Source organism: Lissotriton helveticus, chromosome 1_2 (genome assembly GCF_964261635.1).
Source record: "Lissotriton helveticus chromosome 1_2, aLisHel1.1, whole genome shotgun sequence".
NCBI lineage: Eukaryota > Metazoa > Chordata > Amphibia > Caudata > Salamandridae > Lissotriton > Lissotriton helveticus.
This window is the reverse complement of record NC_136058.1, coordinates 297,864,445-297,885,428: the sequence shown is the minus strand read 5'-3', so window position 1 is coordinate 297,885,428 and position 20,984 is coordinate 297,864,445. Positions and strand designations below refer to the sequence as shown.

Sequence of the window (20,984 nt, the reverse complement as noted above, 5' to 3'; positions counted from 1 at the left end):
ATCCAACTTCTTGGAGTCTTTATCTCCAGGAACTTGAGGAAAGGAGCCAGCTGATCTATTCGCACAAGCAGCCTGAACTACCAGACTCTCTGGCGAAGGGTGAGATGACAAGAATTCAGGATCTCCAGGAGCCACCCTATAACGTCTCGCCACCGATCTAGACACTGCAGGTGCAGACAAAGGCTTTTTCCAAACCTCCAGAATTGGTTCGGTCAGAGCTTCGGTAAAAGGTAGAGTAGGCTCAATGATAGAAGAAGGTGAATGTAAGACCTCTGTGAGGATATTAGGTTTAAACTCAACTGTTGGCAAAGTTAAGTTTAGTAAATCAGCAGCTTTCCTAATTACCATATGGTATGGAACGACATGCTTGGAGGGTGCATCTGATACCACAGGTAATCCCCATTCCGGAGAAAGTTCAAGACTGCTAGCAGAATGAAGATCTTCAAAATAATCATCATGCTCATGAAGTTCACCTTCCTCCATTTCAGATTCCACATACTCTTTTTCCTCAAGTAGACGCTGGGCTCTACGCCTCGACCACTCCATACGGATCGACGTCGACGGATTCGGTAACAACTCAGATGGAGTCGGAGCCGGCGTCGACCGAGGAGCTGGAGCAACAGGAGTCAGAGAAACAGGAACCGGCGTCGAGCCTCGATCTGAATTCCGAGGTCGCTCCCGAGTCGGCGAAGCCGTGCGCGGAGTCGAAGCCCTCGGCGGCGCCGAACCGATCCAAGGAGGATATGGAGTCGGCATGAAGGGTAGAAAAGGCGCCGGTGCATAAGCTTGGGGGACACCCAAGTTGAAAGACAAAGGACCCATAGGACCCGCAGGTGCTCCAGTGGGGTACATTGCCCTCGTATACACTCCATACATAGCATTTAGGAAATGCGATGGATCTTGACCAGGACCAGGAAAAGAAGGGTAAGAACCCATTGGATTTGTAGGAGGCTGAACTGGATTTGGCTCCTCTTGATCCTTTAGGTTTTCCGGTTCATCCTCCGGAATCGGAGATTGAGGGACCTCCAAGACGTCCTCATGCTCCGAAGACTGACCCGAAGCCGGATTCGGATCCAGTTCCGGCTCCGGTGTATGCTCTCGAGATGTTACCAGAGTGGTAGCATCAGCAGGAGATGGAGACACAAAATCTTTGTGATGCTTTCGAGAAGATTTCTTCTTAGAGTCCGAAGATCCCGAATGATGGTGAGAACTATGCTTCTTCCTCTTATGTCTTTTCTTCGAGGAACCCGAAGCATGTCCAGAAGCCGATTTCGATGCCGACTCCGATCTGGCCCTCGACCTCGATAACTTCGATCGCGACCTTGATCGTGACTTCGATTTCGACTTCGGTCTCGATCAGGAGTCTCTTGATCTTGATCTCGAAGATCTGTCGGCTTCTTTACCTTTTATCTTGGCTAATAAAAGTTTAGCTTCTCTCTCACGCAGTGCCTTCGGATTCATTTTCGAACAGGATCGACAGCCCTTGACGTCGTGATCCGATCCCAAACACCATAAACAATCCTCGTGTGGATCAGTAATTGACATCATCCTGGCACACGAGCCACACTGCTTGAATCCCGTTTTCTTCGACGACATCCTCGACGAAGAACAGAAACAGTAACAACAAAAAGAAACAAAGTCACTATCTGTAACTACAGAAGATCCCTGAAACCGTTAGCGTCGACGACGCGGAAAAAAGGGAACTGATGTCATCACGCCGACGTAGGCCTAATAAGGGGTCGGTGACGTCAGACGGAGTCGCGCGCGATGCCGCGTTCCTATGGCGTCGCCCACGCCGGCGTGCTACGAAGAAAAATTCCGAACGTTGCTGACGCAAGGGGGATATTCACAAGGGGAGGAATCCACAAGGCAGATGTATCTATCAGAAGCTTGTCTCAATGCGGCAGCAAGACTCATAACAGGGTCTAGGAAATTTGACCACATACCGCCACACCTGAAAGCACTCAACTGGCTACCCTACGAAGCTCGAATCCACCTAAAAATGGCCTGCATCACACACAAGGGGCTACACCACAACACCCCTCGGTACCTAGCCCAAAAACTTAGCTTATCTGGAGGAAACAGACATTCAAGGAGTGCTAATAATCTACTTCTGAAACCCTCACGTTTCAAAAAGTCTAAAACTTCCAACAGAGCATTCTCTGGAACAGCTCCAAGAATTTGGAACTCCCTTAAACCACACATCAGAAAAACCTCCTCTATCCCTCTCTTCAAAAAGGAAACAAAATTATTCCTGATGAGCAAATTCCTACCTTAAAGCAATACCACCATGTCACAAGATCGACAAACTCCATACTACCTTACTCGCTGGTCCGTTTAATTAAGACCTTCGTGAACCTAAACTGTGCTGTTTGGGCCCAGAACATTCTTCTCATGGCGGCCACGAGAACTGTTGACCAACACGAACATGAACGGTCTGTTATTGTTTTTCAGAACAAGTTTTCTCAATGTTATTACTCCCTGTTACTCGTGAACTATGTTTCTTTGTATGCAATGTTCCCCATTGAATGTTTCACCTTACGCCTCATGTAAAGCGCTCTGATAGCCCAGTTTGGGTCTGGTTCGCTATCTATACAACTCTAAAAATAAATAAATAATAAATAAACCTGCGTCGACCGGGATCCAGGTCCAGGCGGGTCCTGTGGCCGAAGCCCGTGGCGATGTAAGGGCAGGACCCCCAGTCAGGCCCCGAAGGAGCACCGGCGGGGTCAGAGGGCCCAAAGAGTCAGGCCATGGCAGCAAGAAACTCATGCACCTGAGCAGATGTCACCGACGGACCTGGAAAGGGCGGGTAGGCCGGAGGTGATGTTGCAGGCTCCGCCAGAGCCTCGGGGTGGCACCACCCGCACCCAATGCTGCGTCGGGCGAGGGTAAGTCTAAGAGCGATGACGCTTCTTCGACTTCTTCTTGGAATGCTTTGACTTACCTGACCCAGAGTGCGAAGAGTAAGATCCAGAGGAACAATGATGATGGACGGAATGTTGCACAATGGCAAAACATTCACCCCCACTCACAGATCTGGGTTTAATCCATCGTTATTTTGCTCACCAAGCCACCCCACTTCAGACATGGCCATATGCAAATCAGTCTTGACCCTGTGCCTCATGGGAACAGTCGAGCCCGAACTGCCAAGCCATGTCTTCCCTGGACCGGAATCAAGCATCCTAGGACCGGTTTCTGGCTATCAGCCGTCTTCAGCCAGGATAGCTTAACTCCAGTGGCCTAGTGAGCATGGGACCCACGTCTGGGCATACCCTTCCTGTGAGAAGTTGGCCTGATATATGATGCTCACTAGTTCTAGTGATCACCTTGTATCAGTCCAAACAACCCTTATGGTGATTGGTTGTAAGTCAACCTTATAGACCAGCTATCCTAATGGTAGCATGGACAAAGCAGTCTTAGGCTAAACTCTTTTGGCATGTGAAGCCAGCTGTTTTACCACAATATAACCCCTTGAATACCAGATGAAAGGACACCACACAGGTTGCTATGAAAATAATCAGTATATTTATTAATAACAACACCTCTGAACTCTTTATGAGGTCAGAGTGCTAAGCACATGACAATCTCTTAAGAAAAATACGACAAGTTGCACAAAATTACAATGGTGCCCTAGGGGCACGACAAACTATATACTAAGTAAGTGGAATGTGAAAGTCGATAAAAGGAATGGAGCTGTCCAGAGGCTGTAGGATCGATGGGACCACGCTACACTAACTCTAGGTAAGTAATAGGAGGCCCACTGAACGCGTGTGCAGAGTGTGAACTCTCACGCGAGATGCGTAACAACGTCTATGGACAGTACAGTTCAAGTAAAAGGTGAGTATGGGCAATCCTGACTAGTTAGGACTAAAACAACTGTGGAACTGGACAGTAGAACAGTTAAACTACCCTTGAGCACTGAAATGCTCTCGTTACCTCACCCACGGGCTGCGGGTGCATAGGTGCCAAAGTGTGTCGGGTTCTCGCCTTGAAGTCAATGGAGCCTGAAAGAAAAGATGCTCCAGGCGACTAGGAGGAAGATGTCCGGTGCGATCCAAGGGTGGATTGGTGAAGAAGAGGACCTGAAAGCAGAGGGGACAGTGTTCAAAGTCACTAGCCAGTGACCGGTGAGGAACCAGGAAGGAACCAGATGCTGTCGTCGCGATCAGGTGAAGAGTGGACGCTTGACTCTGCAGCCACGTGGACCAGGAGGTGACTTCGACGACCAGGATGGAGGCACGAGCTGTCCCACGCAGGCTCTCGCTGTCGGCGGTGTCGGATCCGGGATTGGAGTCAACAGGCCTTGGCAAAGGCAACCCACGCGGTGAGTGGAAAAGACGTCTGGTGCGGACTAGGAGAGTCCGGGGTGTCCCTCTTTTGGAAGGGAGCAAGGGCCAGTCTGGAGCAACCAGACCAGCAGCAAAGATTCAAAGGTTTGTTGTCTAGGAGGTCACTAGCCAGCTGGCAAGTGACCAGACTACGCGTCGAGCAGCAAACAAGCAGAAGGGCCCCATGCAGATCTCGTGGAAGCTGGAGGGCTGATCTTCGGTGCAAGGGCTGCTCGGGGCTGGGGCTTCTCAGTCCCCAAAGCACTTGGTCGAGTTTACCTCGGGAGTCGTGCTGGAAGCGAAGTGCAGGTTCTTTCAAGATGGCCGGTCCCACGTGTCTCGTCGCACCCACGGATCTCAGCTGTGCTGCAGATGTAGGTTGAGGTCGGAGAGGTCTGGGAATCCGGGTCTTGTCGGGCTCTGAAGTCTGGATCCTGGAAGGAAGACGACAAAGGGAAGCCGCTGGACGCTTGATGGTGCCTGCAGTTGCAGGGTGGACACTCCTTACCTATAAGGGAGATTTATTCAGTCTTCTGTGGAGCAGAACGTCGAAGTCCAGAGTTTCTTCTTGTAGAGTAGTTCAGGATTAATCTAATTTGGAATGGGACCAGCTCCTACCTTTATCCTGCTAAAGGGGGCTGCACTACTGACTAGGTCCCTCCCCTGGGTGGGACCAGGAAGGGGGGGGGGGTTACACCCCCTATCCTTTGTCCGGTTTCCCGCCAGAGCTGGGGCTGGAGTGCCCCAGCAACTAGTTTGAACCGGTGTATGCACAGGGCACCTTGTGTGGCCCAGGAATGTCTCATTCCTTTCAGGCCTAGCCTACCCAATACACAAAATCCTGTCTGGGGTGGTGCTAGCACCTCCCAAGGCAGGAAACCCCTTTGTCCAAGTCGCCCTCGCTGGAAGGACTCCCAGCAGCAGGAGGTCAGACTTGTGTCTGTGGTGGCAGCATCCATTTTGTGATGCCAAGGCTCAAGTTAACTTAAACCGGGGTTCACAGTTACATACATGTCGTGTCCCTCTAGAAGGGTGGAATGCTACCCCCGTCGTCAGAATTGGCGAGGGGGTAGTATTCCAATTCGTATGACACCTTACTCGACATGTTTTGATAATGTTATACCAGAGTTGGCATTTAACCGCGAGGTTGATAATGCACTTAAGAGTATATGGTATAGCGTTATCATGGAACAGCTATTAGGACTTGGTTCCGCAAGCTGCAAACGGGCTCAGCTCATGCAAGAGCACCATCTCACATAATTCCAAGCACTCTGTCTTCAGGATTGATAAGGCCTGCCATAGGAGTGACTGATAAGAGGATATGTGTCCATTTTTAGGGTTAGATATAGGTATACTATATCTACAGCAAAGGGTGTTTACACCACCTTGCCCCAGCTGTCGTGCAGCCAGTTGTGTCAGTTTTAGATGGCCAGCCAGGGGTGGCATAATACATGCTTCAGCCCCTAGTAGGCCCTGGGTACACATATGCCCTGGGTACAGGGACTGATAAGGTGGCCCAGTACCAATTGGTGAATGCACCTAAAGTACATGGTTGTAAATTTAGACAGAGAACAGCTAGGCTGTGGGTCTGATTAGCAGGCCCACAGCCAGGGAAAGTCGTAAACCAGTGAAGAAAAAAGCAAAAATCTGGGGTGACCATAGGATTGCAGACCCCACTCTCCTACATAACCCCCCCTCAAACTTAGGGACATTAAACTAACCTTGACCAGGTGAGTCTTCCTGTTCTAAGTGGAAATACCTGGAGAGACCATCTGCATTGCCATGGTCAGTCCCTGGTCTGTGCTCCACTGTAAAGTCCATCCCCTGTAGAGAAATGGACCACCTAAGAAGTTTGGGGTTTTCACCCTCATCTGATTTAGCCATAAGATGGGCTTATGGTCGGTCTGAATCTTGAAGTGAGTTCCAAACAAGTATGGCCTCAACTTCTTCCGGGCCCAAACCACAGCAAAGGCCTCCCTCTCTATAGCTGACCAACGTTTCTCTCTAGGGGTCAGCCTTCTGCTTATAAAAGCAATGGGCTGGTCATGACCATCAATATTCAGTTGAGATAGAACAGCTCCCACACCCAACTCAGATGCATCTGTTTGGACAATGAAGGTTTTGGAGTAGTCAGGACTCTTGAGAATAGGTGCAGTACACATGGCCTGCTTTAGGTCATCAAATGCCTTCTGACAGCTAACTGTCCACTGAACTTTCTTTGGCATTTTCTTGCTTGTCAAGTCATTAAGTGGTGTCACAATGGACCCATAATTTTTGACAAACTTCCTATAGTAACCAGACAGGCCCAAGAAAGCTCTGACCTGTGTCTGGGTGGTTGGTGGAGGAGCCCAGTCCTTTATGGCCTGTATCTTGCTCTCCAAGGGTTGAACCTGGCCTCCACCCACAAGGTGGCCCAAGTACACAACCTGACTCTGCCCTATCTGGCACTTGGTGGCCTTGATAGTGAGGCCTGCCTTTTGCAGGGCCTCCAAAACTTTCCTCAGGTGGATCAGGTGATACTCCCAGGTGGAGCTAAAGACAGCAATATCATCTAGATATGCTGCACAGAAGTCATCCAACCCAGTGAGAACTTGGTTCACCAACCTTTGAAAAGTGGCAGGTGCATTTTTCAAACCAAAGGGCATCACCACAAACTGGTAATGACCTCCTGGGGTAGAAAATGCTGTTTTGGCCTTGGCATCCTCAGCTAACCTGATCTGCCAATGACCAGCTGTTAGGTCAAATGTACTTAAGAAAGTTGCAGAAGCCAACTTGTCTATCAGTTCATCTGCCCTAGGTATTGGATGGGCATCTGTCTTAGTGACAGCATTGAGACCCCTGTAGTCTACACAAAACCTCATCTCTCTCTTACCATCCTGGGTGTGAGGGTTTGGCACTAGAACTACAGGACTAGCCCAAGGGCTCTCTGAGGGTTCAATGACTCCCAATTCCAACATCTTTTGGACTTCTTTCTTTATGCAGTCCCTGACGTGGTCAGGTTGCCTGTAGATTTTACTCTTGACAGGCAGACTGTCACCAGTGTCCACCTCATGGGTGCACCAGTTTGTCTGACTGGGGGTCAGTGAGAACATTTGTCTAAAGGATTGAAGAACCTGTTTACAATCCTCTTGTTGGTGTTCAGAGAGGCTGTCAGAAAAGACTACACCATCTACTGACCCATCATCAGGGTTCTGAGTGAGCAGGTCTGGGAGAGGGTCACTCTCTTCCTCCTGTCCCTCATCTGTGGCCATGAGCAAGCCCATGTCCTCCCTGTTGACAAATGCCTTGAGCCTATTCACATGAAGCACCCTGTGGGGGCTCCTGGGAGTTCCCATGTCCACCAAGTAGGTGACTTCTCCCTTTTGCTCAATGATGGTATGGGGTCCAGACCATTTGTCTTGGAGAGCTGCTGGGGCCACTGGCTTCAACACCCACACCTTCTGTCCTGCATGATACACAGTTAGGACAGCCTTTTGGTCATGCCAAGCTTTTTAGAGATCTTGGCTGGCCTCAAGGTTTTTGGATGCCTTCTCCATGTACTCTGCCATCCTGGAGCGGAGACCAAGTAGATAGTCCACTATGTCAAGTTTAGGCTTTTTGAGAGGCAACTCCCATCCTTCCTTCACCAGACATAGGGGTCCTCTTACAGGATGCCCAAACAGAAGCTCAAAAGGACTGTAGCCAACCCCCTTCTGTGGGACCTCTCTGTAAGCAAACAGGAGGCAGGGTAAAAGGATGTCCCATCTCCGCCTAAGCTTTTCAGGTAACCCTTTTATCATCCCTTTGAGGGTGTTGTTGAATCCCTCAACAAGCCCATTGCACTGTGGGTGATAGGGTGTGGTGAATTTATAATTGACACCACACTCCTTCCACATTGCAGTCAAGTATCCTGACATGAAGTTTGCACCTCTGTCAGAGACAACCTCCTTAGGAAACCCCACTCTGGAGAAAACTCCAAGTAGGGCCCTGGCCACAACAGGAGCTGTAGTTGTCCTAAGGGGAATAGCTTCTGGATACCTGGTGGCATGATCCACTACCACCAGTATAAATCTGTGCCCAGATGCTGTTGGGGGGTCCATTGGTCCAACAATGTCTATCCCCACTCTTTCAAAGGGTACCCCCACCACAGGTAGTGGTATGAGGGGGGCCTTTGTTGTGCCACCTGATTTGCCACTGGCTTGGCAGGTGACACATGAGCGACAAAACTCTTTAGTGTCTTCAGACATATGAGGCCAGTGAAAGTGTGGGGCAAGCCTGTCCCAAGTCTTGTTCTGGCCTAAGTGACCTGCAAGGGGAATCTCATGGGCTAAGGTGAGAAGGAAACCTCTAAGAGACAAGGGGATGACCAGCCTCCTGGTAGCACCAGGCTTGGGGTCTCTTGCCTCAGAGTATAGGAGTCCATCTTCCCAATATACTTTATGGGCACCTGTAGCATTCCCTGCAGCCTCAGCAGCAGCCTGCTGTCTGAGGGGTTCAAGAGAGAAACAGTCTAATTGGGCCTGTCTCAAGTCTGCCCTGGAAGGTCCCCCTGTCCCAAGAAACTCAACCTGATCAGGTTCAAGTTCTTCTAGGACAGTTCCTTCTGGGGTCTCTGGGTCAGCCTCCTGAGAGGGCTGATCCTCAACCTGAGGCAGGGGGAAGGCTCTGCCTTAACCCTACCATTCCTTCTTTTGGGTAGTGTCTGGTCCATTCTTCCAGGATCCAGCACTTGTTCAGCTGGGCATTTCTTGGCCTGTGACCTAGTCACAGCAAGGACATGTGAGGAGAGACCTAGCATTTCTACATGAGTCCTGTACTCCACATCTGACCACAGTGAGGATTCCTAATCATTGCCCAAAAGACAATCTACTGGGAGGTCTGAACTAACTACAACCCTTTTGAGGCCAGTTACCCCTCCCCAGGAGAAATTAACAACTGCCATACTGTGATTGGTAGTGACATTGCTAGCATTCGTCACTAGGTAATCTGAACCTAGCATGATCTGGTCAGGGTCCATAAATGTTGGTGTCACCATGGTGACACTGGCACATGTGTCCCTGTAGGCCTGAGCCATTTTTCCATTGATTAAAGGCGTTTGTCTGTATTTGCCCAGAGTACTAGGACTTACAGTAGGGGTCATATCCATGTCCCCAGTACAAACAAGAACTGCCTGAGTAGGAATTCTGACTAAGTCAGAACCCACCTCAGTTCCCAGGGTTAACCCAACTATAGCTTTGGGAGGTACACTACCACTACTAACTTTACTAGGGGGTGCAGGTGTCTTAGGGACAGTAGTGGTAGGAGTTTGGCCTTTCTTGGTGCACTCACTAAACCAGTGAGTCTTACTTTTACAGTATTGGCACCATGGTTTCTTAGGACCATCCTTCTTCTTTTGGGAATTTTGGGACCCACCCTCCTTAGGTTGTTGGGGCCCTGTTAAAGACTTCTGGTCATTTTGCTTATTCTCATTACCCTTCTGGTCTGCTTTCTTCTGGCCACCACCCTGGTTCTGGTTTTGCTGCTTGACCCTTGCCCTGACCCATCTGTCTGCCTTCTTTCCCAATTCTTGGGGAGAGGTCAGATTTGAGTCAATCAAGTGCTGATGCAACAACTGGTTCTGACAATTATTTAAGATTTGCTCTCTCATAATTAGATTATACAATCCTGTGTAATCAGTAACTTTACTTCTCAGTAACCAGCCTTCCAGAGCCTTAGTGGCACAATCAACAAAGTCAGTCCAATCTTGAGCCTGAGTTTTCTGGGTGTCCCTGAACATCAACCTGTACTGTTCAGTTGTTAAGCCAAACCCATCAATCAGTGCAGTTTTCAAGACTTGGTAATCATTAGCATCCTCATCTCTAACAGTGAGGAGCTTGTCTCTACCTTTACCTTCAAAGGAGAGCCACAATATAGCTGCCCACTGACTCTGGGGTACCTGCTGTACTTTGCAGGCTCTCTCCAAAGCAGTTATCCACTTGTGGATATCATCTCCTGTCTTATAGGAGGGCACTATTTTACTCAGGTGTCTATTATCAAAACTCCTGTCTCTATCCCTAGGGATATTGCTGCCACCAGTGGGGACTACCCCACTCAACTGTTGCTCTCTAGCAAAGGCAAGCTTCTCTTTGGCAAGGGCAAGTTCTTCCCTTTGGATCGTCACATTAGCTTCCTTCATCTTTGCCTCATGCTCTCTCCTCTGATGGGAAGTCATCCTCCTCTGAGCAGATGCATGAGAGGCACGAGAGTGCAGATCTAATGGAGTCCCTAGAATGAGACCTATCTCTTCTAACTCCATGGTTAGGCCTGCTTAGGTTCAGCACTGGGGGTCCCCCAGTTCCTTCCCTATGTAGGTCTAAGTTGGCCCTTGTGAGTCTGCTGACTATCACAGAACCTTTGTCTGCCTCATCCCCGGAGAGTTCCTCATCCTCCTCCTCCTCATCTACATCTTCTGTTTCAGGGAGATTTGGATCACCACGAGTACCTTCTAAGGGGGGCATGCTCCTATCTGGATTAGAAGGGTCTGTGTTAGCAGCCCTTCTGGCATCATATGTCTCTAAGAGACCTAACAGAAAAGGAGTGGTAGGGTTAGAACCCTGTTTTAATTTCCTGGAGGTACACAATTGTTTTATCTCCTGGAAACTGAGAGCTGCATATCTGGAAAGGACCTGTGGAGGGTCACTAACCACTAGGGGAGTCTCTGAAGACTCTCCATGGGTAGACATGCTTTCTAGTGAGGTGTAAGTGATGCACCTACCTACACTATGGGTTTTCCTACTGATCCCTTGCTAAGAGTTGTAGTCAGGGTGTGCTAGGCCCTTTCTACCTACTACAACAGCTGGTTCAGTAGAACTCAGAGTATTTCTAAGCTTGTTATATGTACCTAGAGTACCTTATGTGATCTTTCAGATGATATTTCAAGATTATATGTGGTAAAAACAACAGCAAGCTCAAATCCCAACCGCTGCACACCAATGTGAGAAGTTGGCCTGATATATGATGCTCACTAGTTCTAGTGATCACCTTGTATCAGTCCAAACAAGCCTTATGGTGATTGGTTGTAAGTCAACCTTATAGACCAGCTATCCTAATGGTAGCATGGACAAAGCAGTCTTAGGCTAAACTCTTTTGGCATGTGAAGCCAGCTGTTTTACCACAATATAACCACTTGAATACCAGATGAAAGGACTCCACACAGGTTGTTATGAAAATAAACAGTATATTTATTATTAACAACACCTCTGAACTCTTTATGAGGTCAGAGGGCTAAGCACATGACAATCTCTTAAGAAAAATACGACAAGTTGCACAAAATTACAATGGTGCCCTATGGGGCACGACAAACTATATACTAAGTAAGTGGAATGTGAAAGTTGATAAAAGGAATGGAGCTGTCCAGAGGCTGTAGGATCGATGGGACCACACTACACTAACTCTAGGTAAGTAATAGGAGGCCCACGGAACGCGTGTGCAGAGTGTGAACTCACACGCGAGATGCGGAACAACGTATATGGAAAGTACAGTTCAAGTAAAAGGTGAGTACGGACAATCCTGACTAGTTAGGACTAAAACGACTGTGGAACTGGACACTAGGACAGTTAAACTACCCTTGAGCACTGAAATGCTCTCATTAGCTCACCCACGGGCTGCGGGTGCATAGGTGCCAAAGTGTGTCGGGTTCTCGCGTTGAAGTCAATGGAGCCTGAAAGAAAAGATGCTGCAGGCGACCAGGAGGAAGATGTCCGGTGCGATCCAAGGGTGGATCGGTGAAGAAGAGGACCTGAAAGCAGAGGGGACAGTGTTCAAAGTCAATAGCCAGAGACTGGTGTGGAACCAGGAAGGAACCAGGTGCTGTCGTCGCGATCAGGTGAAGAGTGGACGCTTGACTCTGCAGCCACGTGGACCAGGAGGTGTCTTCGACGACCAGGATGGAGGCACGAGCTGTCCCATGCAGGCTCTCGCTGTCGGCGGTGTCGGATCCGGGATTGGAGTCAACAGGCCTTGGCAAAGGCAACACACGCGGTGAGTGGAAAAGACGTCTGGTGCGGACTAGGAGAGTCCGGGGTGTCCCTCTTTTGGAAGGGAGCAAGGGCCAGTCTGGAGCAACCAGACCAGCAGCAAAGATTCAAAGGTTCGTCGTCCAGGAGGCCACTAGCCAGCCGGCAAGTGACCAGACAACACGTCGAGCAGCAAACAAGCAGAAGGGCCCCACGCAGATCTCGTGAAAGCTGGAGGGCTGATCTTCGGTGCAGGGGCTGCTCGGGGCTGGGGCTTCTCAGTCCCCAAAGCACTTGGTCGAGTTTACCTCGGGAGTCGTGCTGGAAGCGAAGTGCAGGTTCTTTCAAGATGGCCGGTCCCACGTGTCTCGTCGCACCCACGGATCTCAGCTGTGCTGCAGATGTAGGTTGAGGTCGGAGAGGTCTGGGAATCCGGGTCTCGTCGGGCTCTGAAGTCTGGATCCTGGAAGGAAGACGACAAAGGGAAGCCGCTGGACGCTTGATGGTGCCTGCAGTTGCAGGGTGGACACTCCTTGCCCACAAGGGAGATTTCTTCAGTCTTCTGTGGAGCAGACCGTCGAAGTCCAGAGTTTCTTCTTGTAGAGTAGTTCAGGATTAATCTAATTTGGAATGGGACCAGCTCCTACCTTTATCCTGCTAAAGGGGGCTGCACTACTGACTAGGTCCCTCCCCTGGGTAGTACCAGGAAGGGGGGTGGTTACACCCCCTATCCTTTGTCCGGTTTCCCGCCAGAGCTGGGGCTGGAGTGCCCTAGCAACTGGTTTGAACCGGTGTATGCACAGGGCACCTTGTGTGCCCCAGGCATGTCTCATTCCTTTCAGGCCTATCCTACCCAATACACAAAATCCTGTCTGGGGTGGTGCTAGCACCTCCCAAGGCAGGAAACCCCTTTGTCCAAGCCGCCCTCGCTGGAAGGACTCCCAGCAGCAGGAGGTCAGACTTGTGTCTGTGGTGGCAGCATCCATTTTGTGATGCCAAGGCTCGAGTTAACTTTAACTGGGGTTCACAGTTACATACATGTCGTGTCCCTCTAGAAGGGTGGAATGCTACCCCCGTCGCCAGAATTGGCGAGGGGGTAGTATTCCAATTCGTATGACACCTTACTCGACATGTTTTGATAATGTTATACCAGAGTTGGCATTTAACCGCGAGGTTGATAATGCACTTAAGAGTATATGGTATAGCGTTATCATGGAACAGCTATTAGGACTTGGTTCCGCAAGCTGCAAACGGGCTCAGCTCATGCCAGAGCACCATCTCACATAATTCCAAGCACTCTGCCTTCAGGATTGATAAGGCCTGCCATAGGAGTGACTGATAGGAGGATATGTGTCCATTTTTAGGGTTAGATATAGGTATACTATATCTACAGCAAAGGGTGTTTACACCACCTTGCCCCAGCTGTCGTGCAGCCAGTTGTGTCAGTTTTAGATGGCCAGCCAGGGGTGGCATAATACATGCTTCAGCCCCTGGTAGGCCCTGGGTACACCTATGCCCTGGGTACAGGGACTGATAAGGTGGCCCAGGACCAATTGGTAAATGCACCTAAAGTACATGGTTGTAAATTTAGAGAGAGAACAGCTAGGCTGTGGGTCTGATTAGCAGGCCCGCAGCCAGGGAAAGTCGTAAACCAGTGAAGCAAAAAGCAAAAATCTGGGGTGACCATAGGATTGTAGATTGTAGACCCCACTCTCCTACACTTCCCACATAGGGTTAACAGCAAAACAAACAAGATGATGGACGGAATGTTTCACAATTTCAAAACATTCACCCCCAGTCACAGATCTGGGTTTAATCCATTGTTATTTTGCTCACCAAGCCACCCCAGTTCAGACATGGCCATATGCATATCAGTCTTGACCCTGTGCCTCATGGGAACAGTCCAGCCCGAACTGCCAAGCCATGTCTTCCCTAGACCGGAATCAAGCATCCTAGGACCGGTTTCTGGCTATCAGCCGTCTTCAGCCAGGCTAGCTTGACTCTAGTGGTGTGGAGAGCATGGGACTCACGTTTGAGCATACCCATCCCACTCGGGGCGACAAAGGCGAAAAACAACAGGTGATGGACATAATGCAGAACATTGTCATACATTCACCCCAGTACAGAGATCTGGGCCTAAATCCATCGTTTTTTTTGCACTCTACACCACCCCAGGTCAGACATGGCCATATGCAAATCGGCCTTGACCCTGTGCCTTATGGGAACAGTCCGGCCCGAACTGCCAAGCCATGTCTTTCCTGTATGACAATGTTCTGCATTCTGTCCATCACCTGTTGTTTTTGCCTTTGTCGCTCAGAGTGGGATGGGTATGCTCAGACGTGAGTCCCATGCTCTCCACACCACTGGAGTCAAGCTATCCAGGCTGATGACGGCTGATAGCCAGAAACCGGTCCTTGGATGCTTGATTCCGGACCAGGAAAGACATGGCTTGGCAGTTCGGGCTGGACTGTTCCCATGAGGCACAGGGTCAAGGCTGATTTGCATATGGCCATGTCTGACCTGGGGTGGTGTGGAGTGCATAAAAACGATGGATTTAGGCCCAGATCTCTGTACTGGGGTGAATGTATGACAATGTTCTGCATTCTGTCCATCACCTGTTGTTTTTGCCTGGGTCTCTCGGTGTGACAGGTGACCCAGTACTAAAATGTTATCCGTAATGGAACTTTCAGGCCTAAAACCAGATTTAAAGAGAGGAATGATGTTGTCTTTTACCCAGGCTTCTAGTTCTTTCAACAGTATTCTTGCATACACTTTTGCTTCTTTATCTAATAGAGCAATAAGGCGGTAGTTTTCTGGTTTCGTGCTGTCCCCTTTTTTATATAAATGGGGAAAAGAATGGAACCTTTCGCCGTCAATGGGATAGTTGAAGTGGCGTAAGCGTACTTGGAGCATGGAATGAGCGGTCCTGCCCAGTATGCATGTGAGGCTTTAAACACTGATGCTGGGACCCTGTTGGATCCTGGGGCTCTGTCTGTCCTCATTTTTTAATTAAGTTGGTAACCTTGGCCCCTGTAATGTTAGGTGTTTTAACGGCCTGTCATGTTACTTGGGAGGATTGTTGAGGGTTGGTATATGACATCTTCTGGTGGTTAGAATATAACTGCTTTGCGTGTTTGACCTACTCAGCGGCTGCCACTCCATTCCCTTTTGTCTGACCGGTATTACTATGTTGATTGATGTATTTCCAAAGTTGATTATGTCCCCTTTCTTTATGGAGGGTGAATATTTTCAGCCATTCTGCCTCGATTTTCTTAGATCGTATCTGCCAGACTTTCTTTCTGTGCTCAGCATGGAGATGTGATATTGTCTGTGTTTGCGGATTTATTATTCCTTTTCTTCTTGCCTTCAAGGCCTTTGAGAGACTGCGTTTGGTTGGATGTAGTCCCCTTGGTTTAATTTGTGGGGGGAGTTGGTGGGCATAGGTAGCCTGCGTTTGGGTGTTTCCAAATCCGCCCCCTAGAGCTCGTTTTAGATCCGCTAGGAGTACTTTCCAATGTTCCAGGGGGCGACGGTACTCATGGCTGTGGGGTTTAACTCTTTGTGTTTATTCCACTCCAAACGTTTTGGGCCAAGATTTGCAGACTATTTTATTCTGCTCAGCTTCTTGGTGCTCTTCCCCGGTTGAAGCCCCTAGTGTTTGCAGCTGTGGTGCAATTTTCCCATTTAGTTGAGAGATTACCCTCCTAAAACAAAAGCAAAAGGGCCGGCATCATTTACAGTCTGAGACGCCTAAACCAGCGACTTCACAGTCCGACTGCAGAACCCATCCTGAAAGTTTTAAGAGCAAATGTTTTTCCCCCCTTAATTATGGTCAGCTATTATTTCCCAGCGTATTCAACAAGCTCCTTATGAACCTCCAAATCTCAGCTTATAAGAAGGTTCTAGCTCTCCCTCGACAGGTCACTTGAGCCAGAGTGAGGCTGGAGCTGGGACTCGCCCGCCAGGATATTATTTGCTATGGGGACATAATAAAATACTACATTAGTACTTTGGGTGCCTCAGCACCCTCACTGAAAGCTCAAATCAAAACAATTTTTGAAGAAGAGGGTGGTTCCCCATGGCAGGTTCAGTTGGCAGCAGCTACAAGTCTACTTGAAATAGAAGTCCAAACTCTGGACAAGCAGGATATCCTGGCCATAGCCTGGAAAAAGACAGTGGACGCTCAGGTCAAGAGAATATTATTTGAAAGGGACCTGGAAAGTTTACATTACCAACTCAATCTATCCACACTGGACATCTCTTATATCCTGGGAAAACCTCAGCCATACTATGAGCAAGTTTTGACAGGCTCGGCCCAGAAATAAATCACCTACATGAGACTTCGCGCAGTGCCCATCGTGATCTTCAATCCATCCTGAGCCAGGCATGACAACTTAATCGCCTGTCTATGTAGCTACCATTGTGAATCGTGGTTTCCCTGATGTGTTGCTGCCCGAGGTTGGCAAGAGAGCGGCACTGCATGGTACTCCCAATATGCAGGTCTCACGGCTTTAGAAGATACAGAGAAGTCTCAGACCTGTGTTTCTTCGCCAACACAGCACAAATAGTTGCCCGACTAGGGAAATTCACAGATGAAATCCGGGCTGTACTGACACACACCACTAAAGTCACATGTTGCAATCAGTTGGCCACCAAGCCAGAGTGACGACGACTAAACAGTCCACAAAGCAAAATATCAGTCCAGTGTCTACAATATATTCAGAGTCCTGCCTCGGTTTTTATTCAAAACAAATCCCAGGCACACAAGGAACCCAAAAAAAAAAACGATTAAGACTAGAGGACTAAACAAGCATGTCAGACAAGCTAATCCAGGTACCTGGCACCGAAACAAGGAAAATGATATTGTTTCAAATGTTTAGTCATCATAAAGCGAACATTAATTTTATCGGGCATAGGGAATATCTAAAGGACGTGCAAACTGGGTTCCCAGACAAAGGAGCCATCCCCATGCACCAGCACTTTAGTTTTCGTTTGGACAATTGTTTCTACGATTTTATAGCTTTTAGCAAATTTAGTTACCCCTGTAACCTTTCCTTTTTTCTACTGGGAAAATGTGTATTATTGTACTGTTATTAAATAATTGAACAATAAAAAAATACTGAACTCCATCACTAGGATATCTGCCTTCCATATCTACTCTCTATCTATCCAATCACAGGATACTTGCCAGAAACTCTTTGCCTCTGAGAGCTGCACCCATCAGCTGGCCAATCCATTGATACTTTGCGAAGTCCCGGCAGGAGGGGTTGGGGACATACACATCCCGGGCTTCACCAGTGCTGTTGCCCTGGAAAGGAACAAAAGAATTTTCAGTTCATGGTGGTCTCATCGAAAAAAACTGGACACAAACTCAAACAGGCAGACCAACCTCACATGTGTGGTTCACAGGGTTTTTAGCTGTCTCTACAGAGGGGGAAATAATTGATCTCTTGCCAGAACAGAAAGGGATTTTGGTCAGTAAAAGGGTAATGGGACTTAGAAAACTCCTTTGCTTTGCTGCATTAAGGGTCACATAGGAAGAAATCACAGAAGAGCAGCTTTAATTTATCCTAAAAAGTCTATATGCATCATGCCACCCTTCACACTGTTGCTGCAGGGTTTCCCGTACCTCTTTCTATTGAAAGCCCGCCAAAAAAAAAACAGTGAATCTTTGCTAGAACAAGTGTTTGAGAATTAAAAAAAAACACCAAATATCTTACTACTGCCCCTCACCTTCCGCTGGCACGCCCACTCTCGTTTACCCTTTCCATATGTATAACATATACCTGCCATCTCTCTTGCTTTTCCTCCCCCTCTTACCCCTGGCTCTTCCTCCTCCTACCTCTATGAGTGCCCTGTTTCTGAGCTAGTAAGGAGACACAGTGCTCGGCAGTCGCTCTGTGTCAGAGCTCTGCCGTGCTCTGCAGACCTGGAGCCGAATGGCAAACCTTTTTGACTGGCACTAATAAATGTCCTTGATGGTCAGTACGGTAGTGATTGGTGCAACAGCTTGCACCACAGTACTACGAAGGCAAGTTTGTGGAGGAGGCAGTGGGTGACAAGAATATTTGAGCATATTTGTTCTGCTGTTTGTGTTGTGTTTTATCCTGTCTTACCTACATTGTGTTATTGTTGTGCTGTTTTGGGGTTGTTGAGTTGTATTCTTTTTTGACTGTTTTGTTGTGCTCCATTATATTTTTGTTATGTTATTTTGCTTTGTGTTATTTCATTGTTCTGTAGTTTGCTAGAGATGTGAACAAGTACTGTGCATTTCCTGTCAAAAGCAGCACAATCCATTAAAGTTCTCGTAACAAACAGCCATTTACCACTGCCAATGGTGGGAAAAAGACTGCCTGAGCTTTTGAACAATTTATTATATTGGTCAGCTTAAATTTGCTGCATAGACCTCTGTTACATCAGCACTTTCAGTGCTCACATTATGTGATACAGCCCAACTACCCAACACAGAATGTGAAGGAAGAATTGCTTCAGATCATTTAAACATGATCTTTAAGAAAACATCAAAGGCCTGGTGCTTCCACAGATCACAGAAAAGATAAGTATCGGGGGCGTGGCTTTGTGTTGTAGGGGTGTTGTGTTATGCGCCGTGGTGTAGCTCTGGGGTGAAGACTTCAATCTGCTGCCGCCTGGCGCCCTAGAGAGTGCAGCGCGCCTCAGAGGGCTGGGGGCGACCTGTCTTGGGCTCTTAGGCCCCTCCCCGATGTTGTCCAGCCTACCTGGGCTGTGCCACACTTATGAGACGGGCTGTGGTGGTGCGTCACGTGAGCAGGCCATGGCTGCGGCTGCTGGGGCCCACTGCGTGCTGAAGGCTCCCGAACACTGTAGCCCCCATCTCCCTTTGCCCCCATTGCCTGCTAGACACGATAGACTGCTGGGGCAGAGGGGGCAGGTGGGGGCTGCTGCTGTGGGCCCTCCCCGCCAATGTGAGATCATCAAGCCTCTTCCTCCTTCCACGCAGGAGGTTGTAGGTGGATACGAGCGTGCCAGAGAACAGAACCAAGGGGCATCCATCTTGTTTCTCTCCCTGTCGTTGCCTCCTTCGTGTTACCTGCATGGCTTTTGAGGCTCTTGGTCAGATTGCGATTCACGCTGCTAAACTGTCGTGACCTGCAGTACCGGGACTGCTCCTTCCTCGCCAGAGTAGGTGGATTCTGGGAGCGACCAGTACACACAAGGAGATGATGGACGGAGAGTCAAAACTTTTCAGACACTCACCCCCAGTCACAGATCTGGGTTGAATCCATCATCGCAGAGACCCTGGCCATGGTGCAACCAAGGGTTGGAAAATCCACAGTGCTGGCCTCGTCATTGGGGATGTCATCCACCATGGCCGCAATGGAGTCTGCGGGGGAAGGCCTGACTGTGCTAGATACATCGACTGGAGCGAACTCAGCACTGGAAATTCTTGACTCCATTTTATAAGCCATCACTGAGACCTGGATAGAGCATGGAGGATGGATGGATGCGGTGGCCTGAGAGCTGGGGCTGTTATGGGCTGAACAGTGAAAACTCATAGAATTCAGTCTGCGGAGGCAGCCAACTCTTACCTTTGGCCATAAATGCAGTCGCTCAGTGCGCAGGTGGATGTACTCGCCAATGAGGTTAGTTAATTGGAGGAAAAGCTCGACCATCTTGAAGGCAGGTCCTGGCGCATCAATGTTCACATCCTTGGCTTCCCAGGGTGGGCCGAGTATGGAGACCCAACTACTTTTTTCGAGACTTGGCTCGCCATGGAAGTTGCACCAGGGGGACTGTCACCTCAATTCACTGCGGAATGAGCGCACAGGGTGTATGCATGCTGGCCCCGCCTGGTGTGCCTTTGCAACCAGTACTGGACAAGCATCGGCAAGTGTCCTTTGCAGGAGTGAAGTGTACGCTACAGGATGTGGTTATCAAGTACCCCCTTTTGATCCCAGCAAAATTGAAGATGATCGCATATGGCAAGACCTACTTCTTCACGGAGCACGGAGATGCTTGGTACTGGGCTGAACGATGCAGGCAGGCCTCTCTGGAGCCTGATCACACTGTGCTGAGCGGGGCAGAGGCCCCCTCGACTAACCTGCGGCAGGAGCACCGTGACTGTCAACTCCCAGGAATGCATAGGAGGACCTCGGTGTCTCTGGTTCTCCTTCGCCTATTTAAGCAATACGGAAGAGCCCTTGTAGTGACGGCACATTTGCGAAACTCGACACACTACTTCAATTGTGCCTTGCCCATAATCGATCAAACCCACCTCTTCCAAACTTCCCCACTGCCCGAGCTGTAGTCTCCTTTCCACAATGGGCTGTACAATGGTCCTCCTTGCCAGCTGTAGTTACCTACACCAGGGAATACTTCTTTTACTCAATTCCTCTTGACTTGCATGTCAGATCGGATAGGTTTCTCTGCCCTCCACACACCAAACTGCTCGTCACAGGTGCAGAATACCGTGGCAATCTGCATTGGTCCTATGTTGGTTGCCTACTCCCAGGCAGATATTCACAAGGAGTTTTGCACACACTGTCAGACATTGTATGCATCTGACCGTACTCCGTGCCATGCTGAGATAGAGGACTTCCTTTCCACGGTTGTCCTTTCGGGTGTCTCAGCAGAACACAACCGACTTCTCTGTGGCCCCGTCACGGAGGAAGAGATCCGATCTGCTATATGGGATTCTCCC

The 20,984-nt window shown here is 49.1% G+C and overlaps 1 protein-coding gene across 2 annotated transcripts in view; it reads right to left on the bottom strand.

Moving 5' to 3' along the window:
• LOC144801703 (E3 ubiquitin-protein ligase HECTD3-like) overlaps positions 1-20,984 on the bottom strand; it is a 507,926-nt gene that overhangs the window by 125,893 nt on the left and 361,049 nt on the right. For both annotated transcript variants that reach the window (XM_078671764.1, XM_078671765.1), the window contains one exon: positions 17,493-17,612. In XM_078671764.1, coding sequence (XP_078527890.1) covers positions 17,493-17,612 — 120 coding nt within the window. The remainder of the gene's footprint in view (positions 1-17,492; positions 17,613-20,984) is intronic.